Genomic DNA, 12,874 nt, shown 5'->3' with positions numbered 1-12,874 from the left:
AACTTGATAGTCTTGATTAGCTGATGTAGAATAGCTGCATTATAAGAAACATGGAAAATGCACTAAATTATAACATTATCAATGGCAAATGGGACATTGCTTAGACAAGTAATATACACCCCACCAAAGGCACAAAATGCAACAAAATCAAACTGCAACGAAGACAAGAATTTTCAAGTATAAATTTTCAAGAGTAAGTTACATTTGGTATGTTAGAAATTTTTATATATATTAAAAAGAATTATACATAAACTGCAATGCACAATGCCATGCTTTTGCTAGAAAATCCCCTTTAAAGCTTCTGTTTTCACAGCACATCATTTGTACTGAATAAAGTGGGGAAACCATCCAGTGCCAGATGTCTGAGAACATCAGTAAATTCTCTGCCAACTAAAAAGAAAGAATTTGGTCCTTTGCTATCACATTTCGATCAAGTATTTAATCAGTGCAAGAGCCCGGTATGGGAACATTTTTCAAAAGTTCTCCCAAGACACAAAACGCCGCAGGAATCCAAGGACCTGCAAAGGCAAACAATCCTCACATGCAACTTTTCTTGGTGCTGCAAGAGAAGGTTTAAAGCAGAGATGTAGGACTATTCTTCCAAGAACCGATAACGCAGAAAACTGGATTTTCAGCCTTTCTTGGCATAACCACCAAATATTCGGGCATGAAACCAAGACAAGGAAAAGCTGGTGACATCAGAAAAAGCGAAGAGCGTGGTTTGAGCTGAAAGAATCTACTCAGCAACACCAGCGTGCGTGGATTACCCCTGCCATACGTGGGAGGAAAGTTCCGTGAGGGCTGTTTTGTGTTCTCAGCGCGGAGAGCCACGCTCGGATCGGTCAAAACCCTGCGGGGAAAGGTGCGGGGAACACGGCAGTGCACAAAGCGCATCCACGCAGGGAAGCAAAACCCGGCAAACCCCGCCGGGCACCGAGGGGACACCGCCGACACCGGCAACGGGCCTCGGTGGCCACCGGCAACGGGGACCTCGGCCAAGGCAGCGCCGCCGCCACCGGCCCCGACGGCCGCGCTCCGAGCCTGCAAAGACGACACGAGACCGGTTCCTGGGTAAATGGTTTATGTAAGTAATAAAATATTTACTATAACATAAATAGAAACGTACCCTCGCAGTCTACATTGGTTTTGCAATAAGAGATACAAACAAAAACCGAAACCCCCAGGGAATGGACCGGACTGAACCCACCAACGGGAGGGTGCGAGCTCCGCGCACGGTTAGAAATAAATAGAGACGGGCCGGGAAATGGTTTCGAAGCGTCCCCCCGGGCGGGCCGGGCCGGGCAGAGCGGGAGGGGCCGAACCGGGGGCGCCGCCGCCTCCCGGCCGCGCGAGGAAGGGAATAAATTAGAGATCGCAAACCTTTGGCTACTGCTGCGGCGGCCGCTGCGGCTCCGGCGGGCGAATAAATAGAGCGCGGAGCGGGCGGCCGGGCCAGTCTGAGAATAAATTAAAACGCGTCCCCCGCTGCCCGCCGCCGTCGGGGCCGCGGGGCAGTCACTGCACGGCGCCGGGCAGCGCGTGGTGCAGCGGCGAAGTGTCCGCCTGTGCGTAAACGTCCTCCATGGGGGGATGCGGGACCCCGGCCGGCGTCATCCGCTTCTCCTTCTGCCGCCGGTTGCAGAACCAGACCCGCACCACCTCTTTCTCCAGCTGCAGGGAGTCCGCCAGGGAGGTGATCTCGTGCGCCGAGGGCTTGGGGCACTTGAGGAAGTGGTTCTCCAGGGCGCCTTTGACGCCCACCTCGATGGACGTCCGCTTCTTGCGCTTCCGGCCCTGCGCCGCGATCTTGTCCAGGTTGGTGGGGCTGCCCGTGCTGGAGTCCGTCTCCTCCAGCCACTTGTTGAGCAGCGGCTTCAGCTTGCACATGTTCTTGAAGCTCAGCTGCAGCGCCTCGAACCGGCAGATGGTGGTCTGCGAGAAGACGTTCCCGTACAGGGTGCCCAGCGCCAGCCCCACGTCGGCCTGCGTGAAGCCCAGCTTGATCCGCCGCTGCTTGAACTGCTTGGCGAACTGCTCCAGGTCGTCGGAGCTGGGCGCGTCCTCGTCCGACGGCTCGGGCGGCCCCAGCGGCGGCGGCGATGCCGCCAGCTCGTGGCCGCCCGCCTCCTCGGCGCCCAGCGGGTCGCGCAGCCCGTGGTGCAGCGCCGGCGCCGGCGGGCCCAGCATCCCGTTGAGACCCGCGTAGGGCTGCGCGTAGAGCAGCGGCTGCCCCGACGGCGGGGACATGGGCGGCAGGTGGTGCGCGCCGCCCTGCGCCCAGCCGCCCGCCGCGCCGCCCGCCGCCGGCTGGTGCACCAGGTGCGGCCGGTGGTGGAAGGCGGCGGCGGACAGCTCTTCGCGGGGTCCCGGCGGGCCGCCCTTGGCGTGTTCGGCGGGCGGAAGGTGCGCGCCCCCGCCGCCCCCACCGCTGCCCCAGTCCGTGCCGGCGCTGGGCAGCCACTGGTGGTGCGCCAGCCCGACGGCGTGCCCGGCGGCGGGGGCCAGTCCCTGCAGGTACTCGTGGTGCATCATCTTCTGCACCTCGCGGTACGTGGTGCCCTGGTGCAGCCGGTCGCCGTCGGGGTGCATGAGCGCGGCGGAGCGCGGCAGGTACTGCGCGGCGGCGGCCATCGCGTGTGTGCCGCGCCGCCCGCGCCGCGCTTTAGAGCCGCGCGCCGGGGCGCGGGGCCGCCGAGCGCCCGCCCCGCCCCCGCGCCCCATTGGCCTGCCCGCCGCGGCGGGTGGCGCGCGCCGCTCCGCCATAGGGCGCCGCCGGCGGGAGGGCGCCGCCCCGCACCGCGCGCTCGCCATTGGCCGGCGGCGGGAGGGCGCTGCCCACGGGATTGGCCGGCGGGGGCGATGGGCGGGGCGGCCCGCGGCGGAGCGGGCGCCGATTGGAGGAGCGCGGTTCATTCATGCCGAGCTGCCGCCGGCCGCGCGGGTCGGGCGCGGGGGTGGTGCGGACCCTCTGCCCGCTCCTTGTGCCCGCTCCCTCTGTGCCCGCTCCCTGTGCCCGCTCCCTCTGCCCGCTCCCTGTGCCCTCTCCCTCTGCCCGCACCCTGTGCACTCACTCTGTGCCCGCATCCTCTATCCGCACCCTGTGCCCCCATCCTCTGCCCCCATCCTCTGCCCGCTCCCTGTGCCCTGTGCCCGCACCCTCTGCCCGCTGGATTTTGGCTGCTGCCAGGCAGGTGGGGAGCGTTGGCTCCTGCAGCTGCTGTTCGGGGGTGACCCCTGGGGCTCAGCCACTGGACTGCGTCCTAATCGAGACCGACTCGGGACGTTAAAAGTCGTTATTGAGGTTTTTTTGGTATACTTGGACCCCGGAAAGGTGGGAGCTCCTTCCTAAGCGCTGCATGGGATAGAGCAGCAAGGGCCAAGAAAAGAGGATCTGAGATTGTTTGGGCGTCATGGGAAATATGGGTCTTGGATGCTGCCTCAGAGGCAAGTCTCTGAGCCGGTTTGAGGGTTGGCACAGGATAAAGGGTGGAGGAATTTGTGGGAAAAGACAATGACAACAAGAAGCAGACATGTCTGGCAGTACTGGGAGAGGGGCAAGGGATGTCTTAATTAAGCCAGCTCCAGACTTCATCTGGGGCTTGAGGCCCAAAGTGAATCAGGGTGGGCACCAGGAGCATTCAGCACTTCTGAAAAATTAATCTTTGTGCTCTGTTGCAGGATGGGAGCAGAGACAGTGACCTTTGCCAAGGGCTCTGGTGAACAATGGACTGTTGGATCAATACATGTACGAGTGTAACATGTCAAGATGCCCTGCACTCTCCTCAGCTGGGCAGGGTGGCTTTGCTGCTGCTAGGGACATTAACTGCAGCCTCCTGAAAGGCTTTTTGTGAGCTGTGCCACATCCCCTCCTGTGTGTTGGGGGCACTTTGTCATTTTGGGGTACCAAAGCATTGGTTTGGACTGGGGTCCTCCAGCCCTGCATGCTGGGTCTGTTGGAGCCAGCAGACAGAAGAACTTCTGGGTTTGGGGGGACCAAGTTGCCACACCCCACAGTGGCACCTGGGCAGCCCAGTGCCCACCTCTGTCTTCACTGGCACCTTGTCCTGGTGGCCCTGCAGGCTGTGACCATGCCACAGGGTGAAAGTGCTGCCACAGCCACCCTGTGATCACTGGTTTGACCCACACTGACCCTCGTCCTGGTTCACCCTGGGATCACACAGGGCTGGAGAGCTCTGTCTCCTGCTCCAGGCTTGCAGTGGGCAGGTGACAACAGCCAGGAGCTGCTCCTGCCCTTCAGCAGCCACGGGGCTGGGGCTGGTCCATGGTAAGAGCTCAGCATCCTGTCAGGGGGCTGGGAGCTGCTGGGCCTTGTTTGGTTGGATCATGGGAAGAGCAGCTAGGAGGGTGACACTCCTTGCTGCTGACAGTCTCAGTTACCCACTGGCTTTGGGGACAAGTTTGGGACTGAACATGTGCATTTTTTGCTGTGGAATTACGTGTAATGAGCTCCTTTCACTGAACCCAGGTATAGATATATTCTCTTTTCAGGTGTGCAGCCCTAGAGAAAGGCTGGGCTTGGTAGGAGAGATGGGTTCCAATAGATCATGGAGCATATTTCATTAGGAGAATAATTCATCTTTCTTATTTTCCTGAGGAATCCTTTGCCCACACTGCATACGTTTATAATGAATAGAAGCCTTTCAAATGATTCAGTGACATGCTGTAAAATATCATACTTGGTTAAGCATTTCTCTATATTTTTTCTGACCTAGACTCATATTCATGTCAACTCTCCATGATGCAGTGCTGTAATATTAAAATTTTTGGTAGCCAATTGCTTTTGATATTTATATCCATTTTTAAGGGAATCACAATGAATAAATGTGCCCAGCTCTAACTTTATGCAAAATAAGCTGTGTGTAAATCAGTAAATCATTAATAGAATGAATCATTTCCAAAGGCTGAGGACTGGGTTGCATTTCAAACCTTCATCTGTTCTATATGTTTCAGAAATTAGCAAAAGAGAAACCACATCACGTGTGATAAGTGAGGTGCCCATCCCAGACTGTTTGCACAGTAGTGCTGGTTCTTGTTTGATCAAATGATCTTTGTAAACCAAGGCATTGTGCACTGAGGGTGCTCTGGGCTTGTTCTGCTTACTAGAAGTACAGTTTAAAAACTGGGATCAGCAAACAACAGGGGAAGATGCAAAATTCCCATTTAACTCCACCCTCAGTGATTCCCAGCTCCAGAAGTTAGAGCCAGGTGGCAAAGTTCTCTTTTACTGAACAACATGAAGGAGATAAAAGCAAAGGAGAGGGTGCTGACCCAAAGTGAGGAGGACAGGAAGGATTAAGATGCTTGTACAAGCACTAACTTCAAGAGCCAGATCTGCATATTCCTGGCATCCCTGTCTCCACTGAGACATGGGACTGAGGAGCTGCACGCCTTGAAAGACCATACCAAGATTTCATTATGTGGAAAGTCTCTTCCTATTTTCTTAATAATTTTTATTATATATTTATTATATTGTTATGTAATATATAATATATATCTCATTATATAATTATATATTTTATATATTATTTTCCTCATTCTATTAATAGATATTATATAGATATAATATATTTAGTCTATTAATATAAGATAATATAATATATGATAATATAATATAATATAATATAATATAATATAATATAATATAATATAATATAATATAATATAATAATATAATATATCTATATATATATATATATATATATATATATATTTTTTTTTTTTTTTTTTTTTTTTTTTTTTTTTTTACACAGCTTTTCAGAGCCATACCATCCAGCAAATCCCTGTAGGAGGGCATCCAGGTTTCCTAGCAAAAGCTAGTTCCTTCATTAAGCCTTGCCAGGGATATTGGCATGCAGTCCATTCCCTCTTCAAGGAATAAACAACCCCATGGGCAATGTTCAATATGATTCATTCTCTGTGTGACTGTGACAGCATCAGAACCTGCCTAATGCAGCTGGATCTGAGGCTGGTGGGAGGACTGAAATAATAATACTGAGGAGGCTGAGCACAGAGGGAGCCGAGCTGGGGCTGCTGTGCACAGCGAGGGAGCTGCTGGGGATGCAGCCCCTGCTCTGCCGTGCCCTGCCCAGCCCCAGGGCACTCAGGGCTGCTTGGGAATCTGGGATGAGGAGCTGTGTCCTCTCAGGGCGTCTGGGAAAACATCTGGGCCTCCTGCACGGAGGGAACAGCTGCTGCTGCTGACTGGGCCCCTCTCAGACACCAGCTGGAACAGCTGGATGGAACATGGGAGCAGTGTGGATGCCATGGGACAGAGAGAGAGAAAGGGCAAATGTTTCTCACAGAGGCTTGTGAGGATTTTTAGGGAGTGGTAAGGATGTGATAACTTGTTAAGCATCAACAGTCTGCAAGTCTCAGGGGTCTCTGTGGTCAGGACGACCCCAGGATGTGTTAGAGAGTCTCTTTTCCCAGCCCAGCAGCTGAAGAAGGAGTCAGGATTCTTCTGTTCTTGTTCTCAAGGTTGTTTATTTTTCCTTATCAATAAGATTCCTTCTCTGACCTGCTGAGATCTGTCCAGCTGGTCAGGTTGTGGCACACTGAACTCCCTTGGGGTGGTGTTGGCTTTTTATACTAAAACCTATGTGTACACTATTTACAATAATTTTCCAATCCCTATCACCTGTGTTAGACAGTCTGTCTCTACTCTAAACCAGTCCAGAAGTGTCACCATCACAGCAGAAGAGGGAGGCCAAGGAGAAAGACTGGACACACCCAGATTCCTCCATCTTGCCTCTTGAACCCCCAGTCTAAAACCCCACAATTCTACATTTCACCCTGTGATAAACTCACATTCTATTCAAACTCCTGAGGCTTGTACATCCTCACCCAAAGTTGGGAATTGTTTCCATGGGCTAAAATCAAAGGCACAGGTGGTTTTGATTCTGTGCCAAGGTCTCTGAGCCCCCTGCCAGAGACCTTGGGGCAGCCAGAGGAATTTCCTGGGTTCTGACATACAAGTGGTGTTTTCTACTTTGTCTTTCTGTTCTTCTCAAAGACAATGTGTGAAGAAGATAGTTTTTTAATTAGCCAATCAAATAAAATCTATCATGTCACTCTATAAAAACCATGCAATTCTCTTGAATAAAACCTTCTTTACTCTTTCTGCCACACTGCCTCCTGCCTATTCCTGTGTTATTCTCAACACAAAAATGACAGAGCAGGGGCTCTGCACCATCTCTGCACCTTCATTTCCTGTCAGCAGAGAGGAGGCCAAGAGTCAATTCTCCCAGCAAAATCTGCCTGTGAGTGTGAAACTGCCCTGAGAAGAGGCAGCATTTCCCAGAATTTGTAGCATTTTGCCTAAATGTTTTTGTCTAGGATATCTAGGAGCACAGATAAGAAATTTTTACAACTTTTTGTCTGGCTATACCTTTTGGCAAAATCTTTTTTTTTGCTTTGCTCATCTAGACAAGCAGAATTCTTAATTTGGTGAGTTACAGTTAACAGGTTAATGGCTGGGACAACAGTGAATTTAAAAAAATTAAAAATGAAACAGTGAATTTAAAACTAGAGAGGAAGAGAACTAGAGAATAAATCACGGAGAACAGTTAATACAAATGTGTGAGGTGTGCTCACTGTGATTAGCTGTAGTCATATACAGTCCTGTAATTATTTGAAAATTGTCCAGAAATATGTTCTCATGAGACCAAAATGAAAGCAAAAAACGCTGTTGTGATCTTTTATTGAATCAATGAAATTTAGATTAGGCAGTCACTAAATTCCTGTTTACACAACAGACCTTAATGGCTCCAAAGGAAGCGCTCAAATGTAGTCGACAAATAATCCCTATTTATGAAAGCCCCATAATATGCATTTACATAATCCCCACTTTAAAAAGCTATATCAGCTCTAAAGTTCTTCAGCTCAGAGATATGCTCCAGGGGATTAAAAGTAATAAACAAAACAAAGGGAAGAAGATGTACACACACATCCACCACCATGCACCACAGCCCTTAGGATTATCACAGGCAGGAGGAGGCAGGGATAACCCACCAGCTCTGCTCACCCCACTCCACCTCCAGCAGGGCTTGTGCATGTGCACAGAGATGAATCCATGCACATCCCATCTCCACAGGTGGCTCTGCATGGCTTGGAGCACGTGGGTGGTGCTGCAGTGTCTCTCTGCCTTGTGGCTCTCCTGCCTTTCCTGGCTGTTTTCACAAGTACAATGTTGGCTCATCCTGTGTGCCCAGGAAGTGCCAGAATGAAACAAACAGTCTTACTCGTGTTTTGAGGTGTGTGTAGCAGCTTTAGAAGGCAGCTGGTAGGACACAGAGCTGTGGGTTGTGCACTTTATTTGTGCTCAAGATGACTGGACAGTTGCTGATATTCCCATGTGACGGATGTGGCATTTTGCTGTCGAGGTGCTGTCCTTGAGATAAGAGCTATGACAGGGCAGGGACCTGCACCAAGAATGTTAATGTTGCTGAAGGGTTTGAATTTAAAAAAAGTTCTTCTTTACTGTGGAAAACAAGCTGCTTCTGAAAAGCTGATTATTCAGAAGTGTGAATTTTGGAGACTGATTTCTTACCTTCTGAAATGTTACCTTGTCTTTCCTACCCATTGCTTAGGAACAAAACATTGTGAGTCTTGTCTGGTGGAGCCTGAGTTTTGCAATTCTGATAGCTGGGTCAAATCTATGTTGGATTCAGCCAAAGTAAGAAAGGAAAATAGAATTATTTTCCAGCTTTAGAGAAATACGTTTGCTGCCCGCCCATTCTGAATTCTCTGTGTGTCCTTTGCTCCAAACTCTTTGATTTAGCATTTATAATAGAAATGAGAGCACAGAAGCACAGGAATGTTGGTATTTACCCTCAGTGAATGCCAGCATTCAAGTGCTGTGGAGTTTTGTGTGCACAAAACATCCTTGCCCTGGGCTCCCAGCTGTGTCATCCAGCTGTGGTGGTGCTGCAGGCAGAAACAAGAGTGATAGCTGCTGGGCAGCTGCCTGCCCTGGCCTCTTCCATCTGGCCCAGCCCTTCTCCAAATGGGATTTTTCTGGTTTGCTGGGGTAGGGCAGGGTCCAGTGTCCAGGGTCCAGGGTCTCCTCTTCTCTTTTGCTGCTGCTGGTGTCCCTGCCCACCAGCCCTGGAGAGCTCTGCCCCCCTCATCCTGGGGAAGTCTCTCCTATCTCTGCATAATGGCCAGAAAAATCTTCACCTTGAACCCAGACTCATTCCTGAGGGAGGTCAGGGGTAACAGCAGGGCTTAGCACCAGCTGCCCAAGGCACTGAGTGTTTCTTCCCAAAATGAGGTTGGTAATTTCACTCTGTGTGTCCTCAGCTCAGTTCCACCTTCACAATGAAGCTTTTTGGTTTCTATTTGATGGGGATCTTTGCAGTTTACAGAAAGCAACCACATGAATAAATACTCAGTTGAGAACAGATAAGACCTGGGGGTGAGTTTGGTGGGGGTTCAGCAAGAAAGATTATGCATTCAGCAGATAAAGGTGTCCATGGTTGTGGCATCACTTGATCTTGTCAATCCAAAATCAGCTGGAACAGGGAGCAGAAGCAGCTGGTATTTCACTGGAGTGCAGGAACAGGAGCTCAGGAATCACCACACCTTCCCCTGCTCAGGAACTCTCCTGTGCTTGCCCAGCAAAGATCAATTGCTGAGGAAGGAAGTGTGCAGAGAATGGCTCATTTTTACATTTTCCAGTCATATTTGGTGCAGGACATGGGTGTTTCTTTTATCACCCCACTCCACACTGGTTACTCTAAGGATGCACAGTTACAGAGCTGTTCCCATTGACAGGCCACACTTCCCAGGCTGCCTTCCCAAACTGAGATGTTTTGAGAAATGTGCAGATAGACAAATACAGGGAGGCAGACATTTTCTTTGTGGCAAGGCTGAGGTGCAAGTGTTGGGAGATGAAGGGATGCATCCCTGTAATTTTATTTTTACTACAAATTATGCCTGGCTTAAACTTTCCACCTCAGGCTTTGGTCTGCTGGATTGGTGCTAATCCATAAATTTATGCTTTGCCAGTATGGATTTAAAGGGGTGTAATTCAGGTTGTTCTCAAGACCAAGAGTCCTTCCTCTGCCTGGACTGTCACTGTGTCATAATTGTTGCACTTTTGGTGACTTTTCATCGTCCCTTTTGTGATAACTGAGGCAAAAGGTGAGTTCAGAAGGAAAGAAAACATCAATTTTTAATGAAATTAACTTCTCAGGTGATGATGTGCTTCTGGAGAACAGGAATCAGGCACCGGCCTTCAGGTTACTCTGCTTCTCCCTGCCCTCACCCCAGCACACTGAGGGTCAACCTGGCTCTGCTCACACTGGAGCAGGGATCTGGAGTTCAGCTGTGGGGAGCTGATGCTGCTGGTGGCTCTTCTCTGGTCCCATTCTCTTCAGGGAAAAGGAAGTGGTGAGCAGCTGGGCTGGAAGATAATGCCTGGGACAGCATCTCACTGAGTAAGTGCTCTTTCGTGCCACCAAAATTTTTCCTTTCTTCATGTCTTTTTGAGCCCAGCTCAATGATGAAAACATCAAACCTGGCCAGTTCTGAGGCCTCAACTCACCCAGAAACTTCTCTTTGTGTGCTGCTCCTCATCAACCTACAAGTTTCTGCCCTCCATTTGGCCATTTCATCAATCATTTAAATAGTTCTATTAACAATAGAGAGCCCTTATGGGGGGTCCAGAAGCACCATGGGGACATCAAAACACAGCTGGACATGCAGGGGCTCACCTGAAAGACAAAGTTTCCTTGTGCAAACCCAGAGCATTGCACTGAGTGGGAAGGGCAGGTGCTGCAGGGGATAAACCTTTCCAGATTCACCCTGCTGCAGCTGGGGCAGGAGGAGCTGAGGATGAGGAGCCTTGGCAGGGTGTTCCACCTGTGAGTCAGCTCTACAGGAGCCTCAGCAGCCCCTTGGCCAGACAAGCTGTGCCTTCATTAACTCTTTCCTGTAGGAGATGTAGAAGCCAATTAATTACAACTTAGACTTTATTCCATGAAACTCCTCTGGGCTCCAGGGAAGAGCCTTAAGATTCTGCTCTGATCCTGCTGCCACTGACGCCTGTAAAATCTCTCCACAGACTTGGATGGGAAGAGACATTAATTCCATGTTTGCTCTCAGCCTGGAGCATGGCCAGTGCTCTGAGTGCAGCCCCTCTTCCCACTCAGACCTGCCTTAGGGGCATGCATTGTCCTCAGAGAAGAGTTTCTGCTGGTTCCAGGGACAGTGGACCAGGTGGCCACTCGCTGGAGTTACTGTCAAAACCTTGCTCCCCTGCCTGATCTCAAACTTCCATTCTGCTGCTCCCTCTAAAGACAAACCCTGAGCTGGTCACCTTTCCAACTGAACTGACTTTAGTTAGTTGAATTTTCAGAGGGATCATCACATCTGAAATGACAGACATCACACAGCTTTGCTTCTAGAAGAGAAATCTTCACCAGCAGAGATTGTCACAGCTCCACAGAGCTGGCAAGTGGGCAAGTCTTAGAAAAGAGCTGCTCCTCCATCTCCTTTTCATAAACTGTGCTTCAAAGAAGGCAGAGGACTGGATGCAGGCTGTCTGTGTCCCACTGGGCTGCATTGCTGACGAGGCAGGAGTGGTTCCTGCTGTGCCACAGGAGCAAGCTGGGTGCCATCAGCCAGTGCCACACTGCAGACATGTCTTTGCATGGCTCCTGAAGCCAAAGCCACTGTGCTCTGCACAAGCAGCTAGGGTTTATTCATGGGTTCATTTATTCATTTTCTTGGGTGTTTGGTGTGGAGCAGGTACAAGGTGATGAAAGGAGTGGTGGTATTTATACAGCATATGAAAATGCAGCTGTTCTGGGTGCAGTTTGGTCACTGCAGTATAAGAAGGACAGCAGGCTATGAAGGAGTGTCCAAAGTGGGGCAGTGAAGAAGGTGAAGGGCCTTGAGGAGGAGCAGCTGATCTCCCTTGCTCTGTTCAGCTGGAGGAGATTGAGGGGACACTCATCACAGTTACAGCTTTGCTGTGAGGGGAAAAGGAGGGCCAGGTACTGATCTCTCTGGTGAGCACTGACAGGACCTGAGGGAATGGCCTGAAGCTGTCTCAGGGGAGGTTTTGGTTGGATATTAGGAAAAAGTTCTGCCCCAGAGAGTGGCTGGGCATGAACAGGCTCCTCAGGGCAGTGGTTACAGCACCAAACATGACAGAGCTCAAGAAGTGTTTGGACAACCTCTCAGGCACGTGGTGTGACTCTTGGGGATGGCTCTGTGCAGGGCCAGGAGCTGGGCTGGATGGTCCTTGTGAGCCCTTCCAACTCAGCTTATTCTGTTATTCTGTGATGGTGGATCTAGGACAGCAGAGTTCAAAGTCAAATTTCCCTTTGTTCCTGGGTGTTGCAAGTAGCTTACTGGCATGGGCCCAGGACTTCTCAGACTGCTTACAGGACTGTCTCCTCCAAGCTCTGATCAGTGCCACAACTTGAATTTCTTGTGCTTTGTTTGACTGTACTGTGGGCCATCAACTCCCACTGCAGTCAACAGGCCCTCAGGATCTTGTCTTTCTCTCCAGCCATGGTTTAATGATGTGTCATCTCTTCACCTTGACTACTGCTCTGAACCCCTTTCTTCCCAGTCCCACTTATTGGGGTCAGCATTTCCTACAACCTTCTCAACAAGATTCTCAGCAGCAGCACAGAAGATTTGCTTTCTGCCTGCTGTGGCTGGCAGCTTGGATGTGTGCTGTTGTATTTGCTGGGTGCCCTGATGGAGGAAGGAGTGATGAATCTGACTCCATGTTCTCAGAAGGCTAATTTATTATTTTATGATCCTATATTATATTAAAGAATGCTATACTAAACTGTACTAAAGAATACAGAAAAGATACTTACAGAAGGCTAAAAAG

At 50.4% G+C, this 12,874-nt stretch overlaps 1 protein-coding gene across 1 annotated transcript; it reads right to left on the bottom strand.

The window, feature by feature from the left end:
- Positions 1-1,064: 1,064 nt before the first annotated feature.
- On the bottom strand, positions 1,065-2,645 carry POU3F1 (POU class 3 homeobox 1). The gene has a single exon (XM_030230315.2). It carries the CDS (start codon positions 2,629-2,631, stop codon positions 1,516-1,518), a length of 1,116 nt encoding a protein of 371 aa, XP_030086175.2. The 5' UTR covers positions 2,632-2,645; the 3' UTR covers positions 1,065-1,515.
- Positions 2,646-12,874: the final 10,229 nt, after the last annotated feature.

Source organism: Serinus canaria, chromosome 23 (assembly GCF_022539315.1).
Source record: "Serinus canaria isolate serCan28SL12 chromosome 23, serCan2020, whole genome shotgun sequence".
Classification (NCBI taxonomy): domain Eukaryota; kingdom Metazoa; phylum Chordata; class Aves; order Passeriformes; family Fringillidae; genus Serinus; species Serinus canaria.
Note: the sequence above shows the minus strand (reverse complement) of the source record. Positions and strands in the feature narration are given on the sequence as shown.